This window comes from Myotis nattereri, assembly GCF_964212035.1.
Source record: "Myotis nattereri genome assembly, chromosome: 8".
NCBI classification, from domain to species: domain Eukaryota; kingdom Metazoa; phylum Chordata; class Mammalia; order Chiroptera; family Vespertilionidae; genus Myotis; species Myotis nattereri.
In genome coordinates, this window is record NC_138083.1 from 94,288,331 (window position 1) to 94,302,666 (window position 14,336).

At 45.9% G+C, this 14,336-nt stretch overlaps 1 protein-coding gene across 1 annotated transcript in view; it reads right to left on the minus strand.

The window, feature by feature from the left end:
• LAMA3 (laminin subunit alpha 3) overlaps positions 1-14,075 on the minus strand; it is a gene marked incomplete at its 5' end in the record, with an annotated part of 141,990 nt that extends 127,915 nt beyond the window's left edge. The window contains one exon of the mRNA XM_081097616.1: positions 13,845-14,075. Coding sequence (XP_080953742.1) covers positions 13,845-14,075 — 231 coding nt within the window. The remainder of the gene's footprint in view (positions 1-13,844) is intronic.
• Positions 14,076-14,336: the final 261 nt, after the last annotated feature.

The window sequence follows — 14,336 nt, forward strand, 5'->3', positions numbered from 1 at the left end:
AAAGAAGGCCCAAGGCCCCACAGCAGCTTGCATTGCTTCACAGCTGGGCCTCATCTGGGCACCTCCTAACCCCAAACAAGGAAGGGGAATCTGCAGATCTCTCCATAGCTCCTGCTGGGTAGCCTCAGGCAGAGGCTAAATTAGCACCTCCTTAGAGATCCAAGAGCCAGTGTACCCAGTGGTCAGAGTGGGACCATGCAGATTACAACTCCTCAAATCCATAAGGGACACACTCAGGGGGCAGACTCAGTGAGCACCAAAGCCCCCTGAAGCAAGTCTTGCCCCAGAAGGGTGTCTCCAGCACAGAAGTTCTCCCACCATAACCACAGCTGATTCTCACAGCCAGTTGGCCTGGAGGTCAATTCCTCCCAGTGGTACCTACAACAATCAAGACTTAACTACAACAAGACTGTGCACAAAGCCCACAAAGGGGTGTACCAAGAGTGTCCACCTCCGGTAATTGGGGAGGCTGAGCCACTGGGCCCTATAGGACACCTAGCACACAAAGCCACTCAATCAACACAGGGAAGCAGCAAAATGTGGAGACAAAGAAATAGGTCACAAATGACAGAAATGGAGGAAAGCAAACTACTGGATATAGAGTTCAAAACCACGGTTATAAGGTTTTTCAAGAATTTTCTAGAAAACACCGATAAATTTAGTGAGAGCCTCGAGGATATGAAAAAGGACCACCTAGAAATTAAGGATACACTGACTGAAATAAAGAATAATATACAGAGATCCAACAGCAAACTAGAGGATCACAAGAATGAAGTCAAAGATTTGAAATATGAAGAAGCAAAAAACACCCAACTGGAAAAGCAAAAAGGAAAAAGAATCCAAAAATATGAAGATAGCGTAAGGAGCCTCTGGGACAACTTCAAGTGTACCAACATCTGAATTATAGGGGTGCCAGAAGAAGAGAGCAAGATATTGAAAATCTATTTGAAGAAATAATGACAAAAAACATCACATCGATGTTTCTCTCTCTCTCCCTCCCTCTCTCTCTAAAATCAATAAACATATCCCCGGGTCAGGACTAAAAATATATACATATTTAAGAAATATATCCCAAACTCAAACAAATCAATAAGAGAAGTATAAACAGTTCAACAGAAAAATGGGCGAAAGTAAGAATAGGCATTTTACAGAAGAGGAAATACATGTCAATAAACATCTGAAGAGAGATTAGCCAGGTAACTTGTATGCACATATGCACAGCCATGGACACAGACAATAGTGTGGTGAAGGCCTGCGGGGGGAGGGGGGCAGGAAGGGAGAGGGAGTGGGTTCAGGTTGGAGGGGCGTCGGTGGGGAATAAAAGGGGACATCTGTAACACTTTCAACAATAAAACTAAATTTTAAAAAATATATGAAATAAGCATTTGAAGAAATGTTCACAATCACGATCATTAGTGATCAGGGAGACCACAGAGCTATCCTGTTTTCCACGCATTCAATAGGATCAGATTTTAAGTTTGAGAATAACAAGTATTGGAAAGGATGTGGTAGGAGTATGAATTGGTATAAAGACTTTGGAAAATGTTTTGGCATTACCTCCTAAAGTAAAAAATTCACATTTCCTATGACCCAGAAATTCTACTCTCAAGCTCATAACCCAAAATCTGATGGCATCATGCTCATGAATATTCATAGCAGTCCTGCACACAAGAGCAAAATCCTGGGACTAACCTAATTTTCCAGCCACAGGAATGTGACTACATCAATAGTAGTATATGCACACAATGAGTGAGTCTAGGAACAACAGTGAGTAAGTGAACATACACAACAACGCGGACAGTACGGGTGGATGTTAGTCTTATAACATGAGTTTATAAAGCATGATATATACTTTTTATAAAGTTAAGAGCACTTACTTTTTTGGAATATATAGAGATGTAACAAAACTTTATAAAAAGTAAAGCAAAGGAAAAAATACCAAAGGATTCAGGATGATGGTTACCCCAGGTTACGGGAAACCGAGATGGGAGTTGGGAAACCATATAGTTAGGCATAAGTTACTATCAAGACCCTGGTCTGGGTTTTGGTAGCGAGTTCACAAATGTTTGTTATACTATTTTAAATCCATCCACCTGCATGTATATTAAAGCAGACCATGCAAGGACCGATGATGAAAGCATGTCATAACTGGGGGTCATGCATAGTCTATAATCCAACGCTGCACCTGAGGTCCAGTATTTTTACGCAACATAAATAAACAAAAGCAGGACCAACACTGATAGAAATCAGCGACGAGGGAGACAGACAGAGAGCAAGGAGGCCCTGTGTGCAGTTATTCATCCATCCACACAGCAAACCTGTGCTGGTCATACTCCCTGCCAGACGCTACGCCAGACAAAGACGAGAAACAGAAAGATAAGCAGGACAAGGGGCCACGCTCGGAACTGTGTTACGGCTAATGCTAGCCCAGTCACATGGGAAACAGCAAATGCAATAAAAGAGGCTAAAAGGGACGTGGGCGGGACTGTGCAAACAAACAACTGAAAAGGGTTGTGTTCCAAGGATGGAGGCCCCAGAGGACAAGCCGATGTTCGCCCGGAGGCCCCGCAGCGACCTACACTTTTTCAGAAGGATGAGAAAAAACACTCTCCCCCAGTTGCCAACATTTTTGATGATTCTCCTTAACTAAAAGCCTCACATATATAATACTCTGCAACTGAATTCACAATATAAACACTATCTTATTCTAGACACTAGAGGTTGTATGGCACTACTCCCTAAGTTCTTTCTTTCATTTAAATATTCAAAATATGTTTTTATTGATTTCAGAGAAAGGAAGGGGGAGAGAGAGAGATACAAACATCAATGATGAGAGAGAATCATTGATCGGCTGCCTCTCCACGCCCCCCACTGGGGATTGAGCCCCCAATCCGGGTATGTGCCCAGACCGGGAATCAAACCGTGACCTCCTGGTTCATAGGTCGCACCAGCTAGGCCATAAGTTCTCTTTTATTGTTTGAACATGCCTTCTTTTACTCAACTTTTCAAACTGCCTACAGTGAGGAGGACACTGCACTGAAAGGGGGGTAGAAACAAACCCTCAGAGCCCCCGCCCCTCAGTGTAGAGAAGAGAAGTGACTCAAACATCACAGAGAGGCACTGGGACCGAGACAGCAGGAGGGCGGGAGCCAGGGGTGGCCCCCACGCTTCGCTTGGCTCAATCTTCTGAATTTCACTCCGGGGTTTATATTCAAAACTTAAAGACGAAGAAGTGAAGCCTGAGAGAGGTGAGGTGCCTCCGACACCCCATCAGCACGGCGGGAGCCAGGACCCCTGTTTCCTCACTGGAGAGGGAATCTGACTTTTCAAAGGAAAACGTTTGTCTTCAATGATTGGTACCTAAACATTCATTGCTAGATCTTGGCCAATGTCCACAAACACAGAACAGCTATTAGAAAAGCTTTTTTTTAAAAAGGGTCATTCATCCTTAAATGGCTGTGGTCATTCGCTTGGAGTCTCAAAATAACTCTTATCATTATTCATTGTTAGAAATGCATCAATGGGCATAGTAAGAATCTGAGAGCTCCCGGTCCTCGCCCAAGATTTCCACATCACTTCTCGAAGGAAAAGGCCTGTGGAAGTTAACAAATGGCTCTGACTCACAATAGTTCTATACACTGCACCTCAATGAAGCCAAGTTTCCTGTTTACGGCCACTAGTCCAAGTTACACAGGCACACAGCGGAGGCTGCTCTGTGGCAAGCACTCCCACCCTTAGCCACAGCTCCTGTGTGCCTGCTTCTCTGTCAATATCGCCAGGTCAGATACACATGCCTATGCCATGTCAAAGTGTAATTAGGGAACATACAAGAGATGTTGAGCCCGGCCGATGTGATTCAGTGGTTGAGCGTCGACCTATGAACCAGGAGGTCACGGTTCGATTCCCGCTCAGGGCACATGTCCAGGTTGCAGCCCGATCCCCAGTGTGGGGCCTGCAAGAGGCAGCCAACCAATGACTCTCTCATCGTTGATATTTCTCTCTCTCTCTCTCCTCCCTTCCTCTCTGAAATCAGTAAAAATATATTTTAAAAAGATGTTGCACTGTAATGCACAAAATCGAGATCATATGTTTGGCAGATAAGTGCATTTCATTCCATGTGAGTCTAGTGTGTGTGCCAACCTGAACCAAGCGCAGGGCTGTGCTTTAGACACATCTCCACTTCCTCACAGCCTTTCCCGGCACCTGCACGCCACCATCCTTTACTCAGGGTTTCCCGAGCACCTGCCTACGATGTCCCAGGCCTTGTCCTGAGCTTTGGGGATACAGCTGCGACCAGACAGTGAGAATCCCTGAATCAAGGAGCAATCAAACAGCAAAAACTTAATGTCTGAGCGTTCACGGGTACAGAGTCTTATTTCATGAATATTAAGTCCAGAGAAAGCAGTGGATATTTTTCACTCAACGAACAACATTCAGACTTTCAAAACACGCTGCCTGTTAACACGTGCTACCATTTAAGTATCAGCATTGTTATTATAGAATCAGGGCTGTAAACTCAGGTTTTATTCTTAGATGTGACTTTATTCATTTTTTACTTTTTCTTCTTTTTTTTTCCAAAATCCTTCTGACCTAAAATTCTAAACCCTGGCTGGTCTCAAAGACGTATTTTTAGAAAGCTCAAAGAAATAGAACTATTTCCGTTAACTCTGCCCATTTCCCACGTCGAGCTGCGCATGAGCAGCCCCTAACCACCATCATTCAGGCAGAACCAGTGGAGTAATCATCGTCCCTCCCCTCTTCCCCATCCATCGCATGGCCCACACCCCTCATGTCTCTGAAAGGCAGGTGTGCGAGCAACTGCCCACACGGGGCTACCCCAGCGTCTCACAGCCTGGACTCTGGAGCTCGGCTTCCCCTCTGGTCTCTGACACACTTCTTACGTGAGAACCTCCCACACCAACAATCAGGGCCTCTTCCCCAGCCTCCAGGATGAGAGAGGAAAGCACTAGCAGCGGAGCTTTGGTTCCCCTCCCATTTTCAGGGAAGCACAAGACAATACCAGGTGGCCCTTCTTTCCTGCGGGCTACACCCTGGCCTAGAAACACCGTCCCTTCTTACTCTGTCTAGGATGGGAACCCAGGCCAATGCCCTATTCTGGGAACGCCATCAACAGCAGGAAATGTGGCTTTTCTGGACCTTCAAAACTGAAGTTTCCAACTGTGAACACAACAGAAAGACCAGCTGGGGAAAATGAGGGATGGCCGTTCCTAGGCAAATCTGGGGGAGAGGAGCCGGTTGAAAATCCTTCGATTCCTTCCTTCTGCTGGCATCTCCTCTCCCCGAATCAGACTAGTTCTCTCCAAAGTTGGGTGTGCCAGGCAATCCAGTGGGAGCAAGAAGGGAATATTTACATCTCTTTATACTTATTTTACTTAAAAATAAGAGATATACTTTTACGAATATTTAATATACAGATTGCTTAGGGAATCTTCACCCAGTCCACAAGCCTACCAAGGAGTTCCCATTAAAATGTCAACTGAGTTCTCAATAGAAGCACTTCAGGACAGAAGGGAGTGGCATGAAGGACTCAAAGTAATGAAAAGCAAGGGCTTAAACCCAAGACTATTGTATCCAGTGAGGCTATCATTTAAAATTTAAGGTGAGTCCTAGCTGGTTTGGCTCAGTGGGTAGAGCATCAGCCTGTGGACTGAAGGGTCCCAGGTTTAATTCCAGTCAAAGGCACATGCCTGTGTTGCAGGCTTGATCCCCAGTACAGGGTATGCAGGAGGCAGCAGATCAATGATTCTCTCTCTCGTCATTGATGTTTCTATCTCTCTCTCCCTCTCCTTTCCTCTCTGAAATCAATAAAAAAATATTTTTAAAAGGATAAAATAAAATTTAAGGTGAAATAAAAAGCTTTCCATACCAAAAAAAAAAAAAGTACATTACCACCAAACCAGCAATGCAAGAAATGCTAAAGGGACTGCTTTAACAAGAAGAAGAAGAGGAGAGGGGATCATAGGCACAAAGAAAATAAAAATGGTGATAAATAAATACCTATCAATAATAACCTTAAATGCAGATGGATTAAATGGTCCAGTCAAAAGACATAGGGTGACTGAATGGATAAGAAAACATGACCCATACAGGAGCTGTCTACAAGAGACCCACCTCAGAACAAAAGATACACACAGACTGACAGTGAAGAGATGGAAAAATCTGTTCCATGCAAATGGAAAGGGAAAAGAAGCTGAGGCAGCAATACTCATACCAGACAAAATAGACTCCAAAACAAAGGCCATAACAAGAGACAAAGAAGGCCACTTCATAATACTAAATGGAATGATTCAACAGGAAAATATAACCCTTGTAAACATATATGCACCCAATACAGGAGCACCATTTAAATAAAAAACTCTTGACGGATTTTAAGGGAGAGATTAACAGCAATGCAGTTATATTAGGGGAATTCAACACCCCACTGACATCACTGGATGGATCTTCCAGACAAAAAATTAACAAGGAAACAGAGGCCTTAAGTGACACACTAGATCAGATGGCTCTAACCGCTATTTACAGAACATTTCACCCCAAAGCAACAGAATATACATTCTTCTCAAGTGCACATGGAACGTTCTCAAAGAGAGACCACATGTTAGGGCACAAAACAAGTTCATACAAATTCAAGAAGATTGGATATCATACCAAGCATCTTCTTGGATCACAATGGCATGAAGTTAGAAATCAACTACAATTAAAAAAAACACACTCAAATACATGGAGGCTCAACAGCATGGTATTAAACAATGAATGGGTTACAATGAAATCAAGCAAGAAATTAAACATCCTGGAAACAAATGAAAATGAACACAAAACCACCGAAAACCTATGGGACACGGTGAAAGCAGTCCTGAGAGGGAAATTCATAACACTACAGGCCTACTTCAAGAAACAAGAAAAAAGTACAAATAAACCATCTAACCCTAAAACTAAATGAATTAGAAAGAGAACAGCAAGAAAAGCCCAGAGGAAGTAGAAGGAAAGAAATAACAAAGTTCAGAGCAGAAATAAATGACATAGAGACTAAAAAACAGTACAAAAGATCAATAAATCCATGAGTTGGTTCTTTGAAGAGATAAACAAGATTGATGAACTCCTAGCCAGATTCATGAAGAAACAAAGAGAGGACCCAAATACATGCCAGTACTGGCACAGGAACAGGCATATAGACCAATGGATCAGAACAGAGACCCCAGAAATGGACCCACACCATATGGTCAATGAAAGAGGTGATATAACAACGGACACAACAGAAACACAAAGGATTGTAAGAAAATACTATGAACAACTAAATGCCAACAAACTGGACAACCTGGGTGAAGTGGACAAATTCCTAGAAACATACAATCTCCCAAAACTCAATGAGAAAGAATCAGAAAACCTGAGTAGGCCAATAACAGCCAATGAAATTGAAGCAGTCACTTAAAAATGTCCAGCAAACAAAAGTCCTGGACCAGATGGATTTATAGGAGAATTTTACCAAACATTCCAAGAACTAACACCTATCCTCCTCAAACTATTCCAAAAAATTCAAGAGGAAGGAATACTTCCAAGCTCTTTCTATTAAGCCAGCATTATCTTAATCCCAAAACCAGATAAAGACACTACAAAGAAAGAAAACTATAGGCCAATATTCCTGATGAACATAGATGCTAAAATCCTCAACAAAATATTAGCAAATTGGATCCAGCAATATATTAAAGAGATCATACACCATGATCAAGTGGGATTTATTCCAAGGATGCAAGGCTGGTATAATATCTGCAAATTCATAAATGTGACACATCATATAAACAAATTGAAAGATAAAAAAAAAGCCCACAGGATCATATCAATAGATGCAGAAAAAGAATTCGACAAAATCCAGCACCCTTTTTTGATAAAAACTCTCAATAAAGTGGAAATAGAGGGATCATACTTCAACATAATAAAGGACATTTATGTCAAACCTACAGCCAACATAATAGTAACGGGCAAAAACTAAAAACATTTCCCCTAAGAAAAGGTACAAGACAAGAATGTCCATTTTCACCAATCTTAATCAACACTAAAGGCCCAGTGCACAAATTTGTGCACGGGTGGTGTCCGCCAGCCTGGCCCCAATCAGGGCGGACTGGGGCCAGGCCTGTTGGGAGGAGATGGTGGGAGATTGGCCGGCCTGCCACGATTAGGGCCTGATCAGAGCCAGGCTGGCTGGGGGGAGGGACTGCAGGTAATTGGCCAGCAGGCCCCACCCACAAATGGGGTGGGGGGGTCAATCAGGGGTCAGAGGCACGGGGGAGGGGCCATGGGTGGTTGGCCGGCCAGCCCTGCCCCTGATTGGAGTGGGGAGGCTGATCAGGGTTGGAGCTGGCTGAGGGGAGGGGCTGTGGGCCTATCGGGGTGGTGGGGGCCCATCGGGGAGGGACCAGCGGGGGGAGGGGCTGCAGGAGGTTGGCTGGCCAGCCCTGCCGCTTGATGGGGTGGGAAAGGCCAATCAGGGGTGGGGCGGCTGGGAGGAGGGGCCAAGGGAGGTTGGCCGGCAGGCCCTGCCCCCTGATAGAGCCAGTTGGCTGGCCATAGTGGGTGTCATAGCAACTGGTCATTCTGGTTGTTAGAGCATGCCAGTCACTGCCTTTTTATACATATAGATAGTACTGGAAGTCCTAGCCACATCTATAAGAAGAAGAGCTAAAAGGTATCCAAATTGGAAAGGAGGAAGTAAAACTGTCATTATTTGCAGATGACATGATATTGTACACAGAAAACCCTAAAGACTCCACTGGGATACTACTAGACTTAAATGAATTTGGCAAGGTAGCAGGATACAAAACCAACATCCAGAAATCAATGGCATTTTTTATATACCAATAATGAACTCTCAGAAAGAGAAACTGTTTTTAATTTTTTGAGGAAATAGTTTCTCTAATATTTCAAGAAACATGATTTTAAATATAATAATGTTACATGCAATAAGCATTAATATTTCAAGAAAAAAAGATTTTAAATATAATAACACTAGTGCCCCTGTGCATGGATTAGTGCACATTGAAAGGAAATTAATTAGAAGGTGGCCAGTGGGGCAGGACTGTGCGAGACAGGCCGGACATGCCCTGGAGCCAACCTCCCACAGTCCCATTATTATATTTAAAATCGTTTTTCTTAAAATATTAATGTTTATTGCATGTAAATGGTTAATTATTTTGTATGTACAATCTGGTAATAGATTTAGTTTGTATATTGTAAAAAAAAAAAAAAAAAAAAGAGTTAAAAAAAAGAGAAACTAAAAAAGCAATTCCATTTACCACTGCAACAAAAAAATAAGATACCTAGGAATAAACTTAACCAAGAAGGTAAAAGACCTGTACTTGAACAACTATAGGACACTGAAAAAAGAAATAGTGGAAGATACAAACACATGGAAATCTATACCATGTTCATGGATTGGAAGAATTAACATCATTAAAATGTCTATACTACCCAAAGCAAATTATAGATTCAATTAAATCCCTATTAAAATACCAAAGGTATACTTCTCAGAGCTAGAACAAATACTTCAAAAGTTTATGTGGAACCATAAAGAGACCGTGAATAGCTGCAGCAACCTTGAAAAAGAAGAATGGAGTAGGAGGAATCAGAACACCGGATATCAAACTATACTACAAAGCCATTGTAACCAAAACAACCTGGTACTGGCACAGGAACAGGCATATAAACCAATGGATCAGAACAGAGACCCCAGAAATTGACCCACACCATTACGGTCAATTAACACATTGCAAACGGATCACAAGAATTCTCGCTTCATATTACACAGTGTTTTACAAAGTATCATACTTTAAAAAGATATTAGCTTATAAGAACATGTAATAAATAACTTCAAAATGCAATGGGCATTTAATTTCAAAGTGTGCCTTTAACATTATGTAAAACATTTTTTGTACTCATTCAATAGAAACTTATCTGGCCACTGGGTAAAGCTAGCAATAAAACTACTGGTCCGCAATGTGTTAATATTTGACAAAGGAGGCAAGAAATACAATGGAGTAGACAGTCTCTTCAACAAATGGTGCTGGGAAAACTAGACAGACACATGCAAAAAGATGAAACTAGACCACCAACTTATACCATATACAAGGATAAACTAAAAATGGATAAAAGACTTAAACGTAAGGTATCTATATATATACTAGAGGCCCAGTGCACAAAATTTGTGCACTGGGGGGGGGGGGCGTTCCTCAGCCCAGCCTGCACCCTCTCTCAGTCCAGGAGCCCTCAGGGGATGTCTGACTGATGGCTTAAGCCATCATCTCCAGCCATGAGCCCAGCTTCTGGCTGAGTGGCGCTCCCCCTGTGGGGCTGCCCCCTGGTAGTCAGTGCATGTCTTAGCAACCGGTCATTCTTCCATTCGGTCGATTTGCATATTAGCCTTTTATTATATAGGATAAGCCTAAGCAACTGTTAGGACTGACCGGAATGACCAGAATGACCAGTTGCTATGACATGCACTGACAACCAGGGGGCAGATGCTCAATGCAGGAGCTGCCCCCTGATGGTCAGTGCGCTCCCACAGTAGGAGTGCTGCTCAGCCAGAAACCGGGCTCACAGCTACCAAGTACAGCTGTGGCAGCAGGAGTGGCAGGTGCAGCGGGGTCAGGATGAGCAGCAGCTGAGCTGTGCCCGGCCCTGGCTGGGGCTCCTCCCAGGCCGCCTGCCACTTCAACACTGCTACATCCCTCAGGGGGATGTCGGACTGCTGGGTTTCAGCCAGGCTGAGGAACCCCACCCATGCACAAATCCGTGCACTGGGCCTCTAGTGAAACTATAAAAATCTTAGAGGAGAGCATATGCAATAAAATCTCATACATCCATGTAGCAATATTTTATGGATACATCTCCTAAGGCAAAGGAAATTAAAGAGAAAATTAAGAAATGGGACTACATCAAAATAAAAGGCTTCTGCACAGCAAAAGAAACCACCATCAAAATGAAAATAGAGCACACTGCATGGGAGAACATATTTGCTAATGATACATCTGATAAAGGGTTAATATCCTAAGTATATACAAATACAACTCAACAAAAGGAAGAAAAATAATCCAATTTAAAAAATGGGCAGAAGACCTGAATAGACATTTCTCCAAAGAGGACATAGAAATGGCCAAGAGACATATGAAAAAATGCTCAAAATCACTAATCACCAGAGAAATGCAAATTAAAACCACAATGAGATACCACCTCACACCTGTCAGAATGGCTATCATCAAAAAATCAACAAACAAGTGCTGGTGAGGATGTGGAGAAAAGGGAACCCTAGTTCACTGCAGGAGGGAATGCAGACTGGTGCAGCCACAGTGGAAAACAGTGTAAAGTTTCCTCAAAAAATTAAAAATGGAACTTCCATTTGACCCAGTGATCCCACTTCTGGTAATATATCCTAAAAATCTTAAAACTCCAATCAGAAGCAATGTGTGCACCCCTGTTCATAGCAGCATTATTTACAATAGCTAAGATCTGGAAGCAGCCCACGTGCCCATCAGGAGACGAGTGTATAAAAGGGCTGTGGGACATTTACACAGGGAATACTCTGCAGCTGTAAAAAAAGAGGGATCTTTGGGACAGCACGGATGGACCTGGAAAATATGCTAAGTGAAATAAGCCTGTCAGAGAAAGACACATATCACATGGTCTCACTTATTTGTGGAACCTAATGAGTAGAATGAATCGGCCAACAAAATAAGACCTGAAGCAGGGAGGCATGGAGCAGACTGACCTACCTGGATGTGGGGTTGGGGGGCGAGAAGAGAAGAGATAAACCAAGGAACTTATAGACATAGCCCATTGGCACGGGCAATAGGCTAGTAAAGATGGGGGGGGTGTTGGGGGGGTAGGGGGGATGATTGGAGGATGGGGTAAAGGAGAGGAAAAGAGATATGTATAATACTAGCAACAATGAAGTTTATTAAAATAAATCAATCAATAAAGAGAACACCGGGGAGCAAATTAACATCACAATTTGATCAGCAATGATTTGAAAAGCCAAGAAAAGACGTGCTGCAGTGTAAATAAACCCCATTTGTAATGACAAAAAAGAAGGGGGAAATGCATGCCTTGGAAGAGCAGTTCTGGAAAGTAGATGTTGGAGATGCTTCATTTGTTTTTGTAATAAAGGTATGGAACTGTTGCTCTGAAAGTTCCCATAGTTGCACATTTTGAAAACAGGGAAACAGAAATTTTTAACATAGTCTAATATTTTCCAAAAGAGGACTTGCACGCGTTTTGAATCTATTGTCTGAAACATTAAGGAACAACACCTTCCTACCAGGAAGTCCTGAATGCCACTTGAAAAGCAGACATTTACTGGCCATGTTTCCACTTTACAACATTTTAAATAATTGAAGGATGGGGCAGAAATAGGAGTCCCACGAAGCAGTGACCTCAGCCAGCCTGAGGCCTGGGCAGCCACACAGGGCCCCTCTCGGAAAGTCCTCCCGCTACTTCCATGCTCTGCAGCCACCTCCACCTCCTTCATGATTTTGACCCAGGGACTCCCCGTTTTCCTGGTGCCTTGGACTTGTTTGGTTCTGGGACTCAGTCAATGCAGTTCTTCCATTTGAAGCTACATATTTTTCCAGGTACCTTTTCAGCGGTGACAATTACTGAAGTCAAGTATCAAAATAAAACAACTGTGAATCGTATCATAAATGCCCAAGTAAACTTGTCATAAATAATTACACCTATGATGACTTTTGTATATTTGTATATGTATAAATAGGTATACACAACCACAAATTTATTTAAAGAAAGCAAAATTATTTTGATCTTTGAGTCAATAAAATGAAAAGCATTTTCGTCCTCATTCTTTCTCTTTTCAATTTCTGTTTCTGCATGTTCTAAGGACACATAATACATAATAGAGTAATACATGCATATAATCTATAAACAAACACACACGTATTGGCCCTGCATGTTCAACAACTTGTCATTTATCCAAGTGCCCGTCAAAGAGCTTCCAAAACTCTCAGTGACCATCTTTCGCTTTGGGACACAAGCTCCAAAATTACTCCCACGTCCCTGCTCCTCAGCCACACTTCGCAGGGATCGCGGTCAGTGTGAGTGGCCGTGGGAGTCCCTACAGGGGCGGCGCGTTTCTGAGCCTGCGCCCCCGCCCCCGCCCCCGCCCCGCCCCTGACCCAGCTCCCCGCCCCCCCCACCCAGCGCCCCTGACCCAGCGACCCGCCCCCACCCCGCCCCTGACCCAGCGCCCCTGACCCAGCTCCCGCCCCCACCCCGCCCCTGACCCAGCGCCCCGCCCCCCCCGCCCCTGACCCAGCTCCCTGCCCTCCCCCCGCCCCTGACCCAGCTCCCTGCCCTCCCCCCGCCCCTGACCCAGCGCCCCTGACCCAGCGCCCCTGACCCAGCTCCCGCGCTGGTGGACGGACCCGCCCCCGGGCAGGTGCTGTCAGCACCGCCCGCTCCATGGTTCACACCTGCGTGCGCGGAGCGTCCCGGGGACTCGGCGCCCGGTGCGCCCGTGGGTGAAGCCTCTCCTCGCTGACGTCGGAGGAACCACTGGCCTAAACGCTGTTCAAATTCACCCAGAAGCGCCATCTCCTCCGAATAAGCGGGGAATGGAGGGGGGGGGACGGGGGGGGGGGGACAGCGCCTGGAAGGAGACGCGCCAGCGGAGCTGCCTGGGGGCAGGCCGACCACGCTCCCCGCACCCCCGGGGCAGCTCCAGCCGGCTCCCCGCTCGCCCCAACCTGGGGCGGCTTCACCCGCGCGCTGGCCAGGGCGCCGCTCCCCGGGGTCCCGCGCGGACGCCGCGCCCTCCCCGGCCTCACCTGGATGGGGTGTCCCCTGCCCGGGGCCGCGGGCCCCCCGACCAGCTGGCAGTAGAGCTCGGGCCGCGGCTCCCCGCAGGTGGCGGAGGCCCAGACCCGCGCCGCCCCCGCCAGGTTGAAGTAGGGCGGGTGCAGGCTGCGCGGGGCCGTCGGGGGCTCCGGGGCGGGGGCGCCCAGCGCGGGCAGCAGCAGCAGCAGCCGGACCGGCGGCGGGATCCCGCCCGGAGCCATCCAGCCGCGCACGGCCTCGCTCCCGGACGCCCGCCCGCGAGGGGCTCGGTGGGGACCGCGGGCGGCCGGGCAGCCCGTCCCGAGCGCACTCGGACCCGCGGCGGGGGCGGCTCCTCCCCGGGGGTCGGCGGAGGCGGGAGCGGCCCGCGGACCAGGAACTGCCGGCGCCTCCGGAGCGCGGGGCGCAGCGACCTCGGGGGCGGGCGGGCGGGGAGGGCGGAGGCGTGCCCGGCCCGCTCCTGGCGGCTCCGCTCGGCCGGC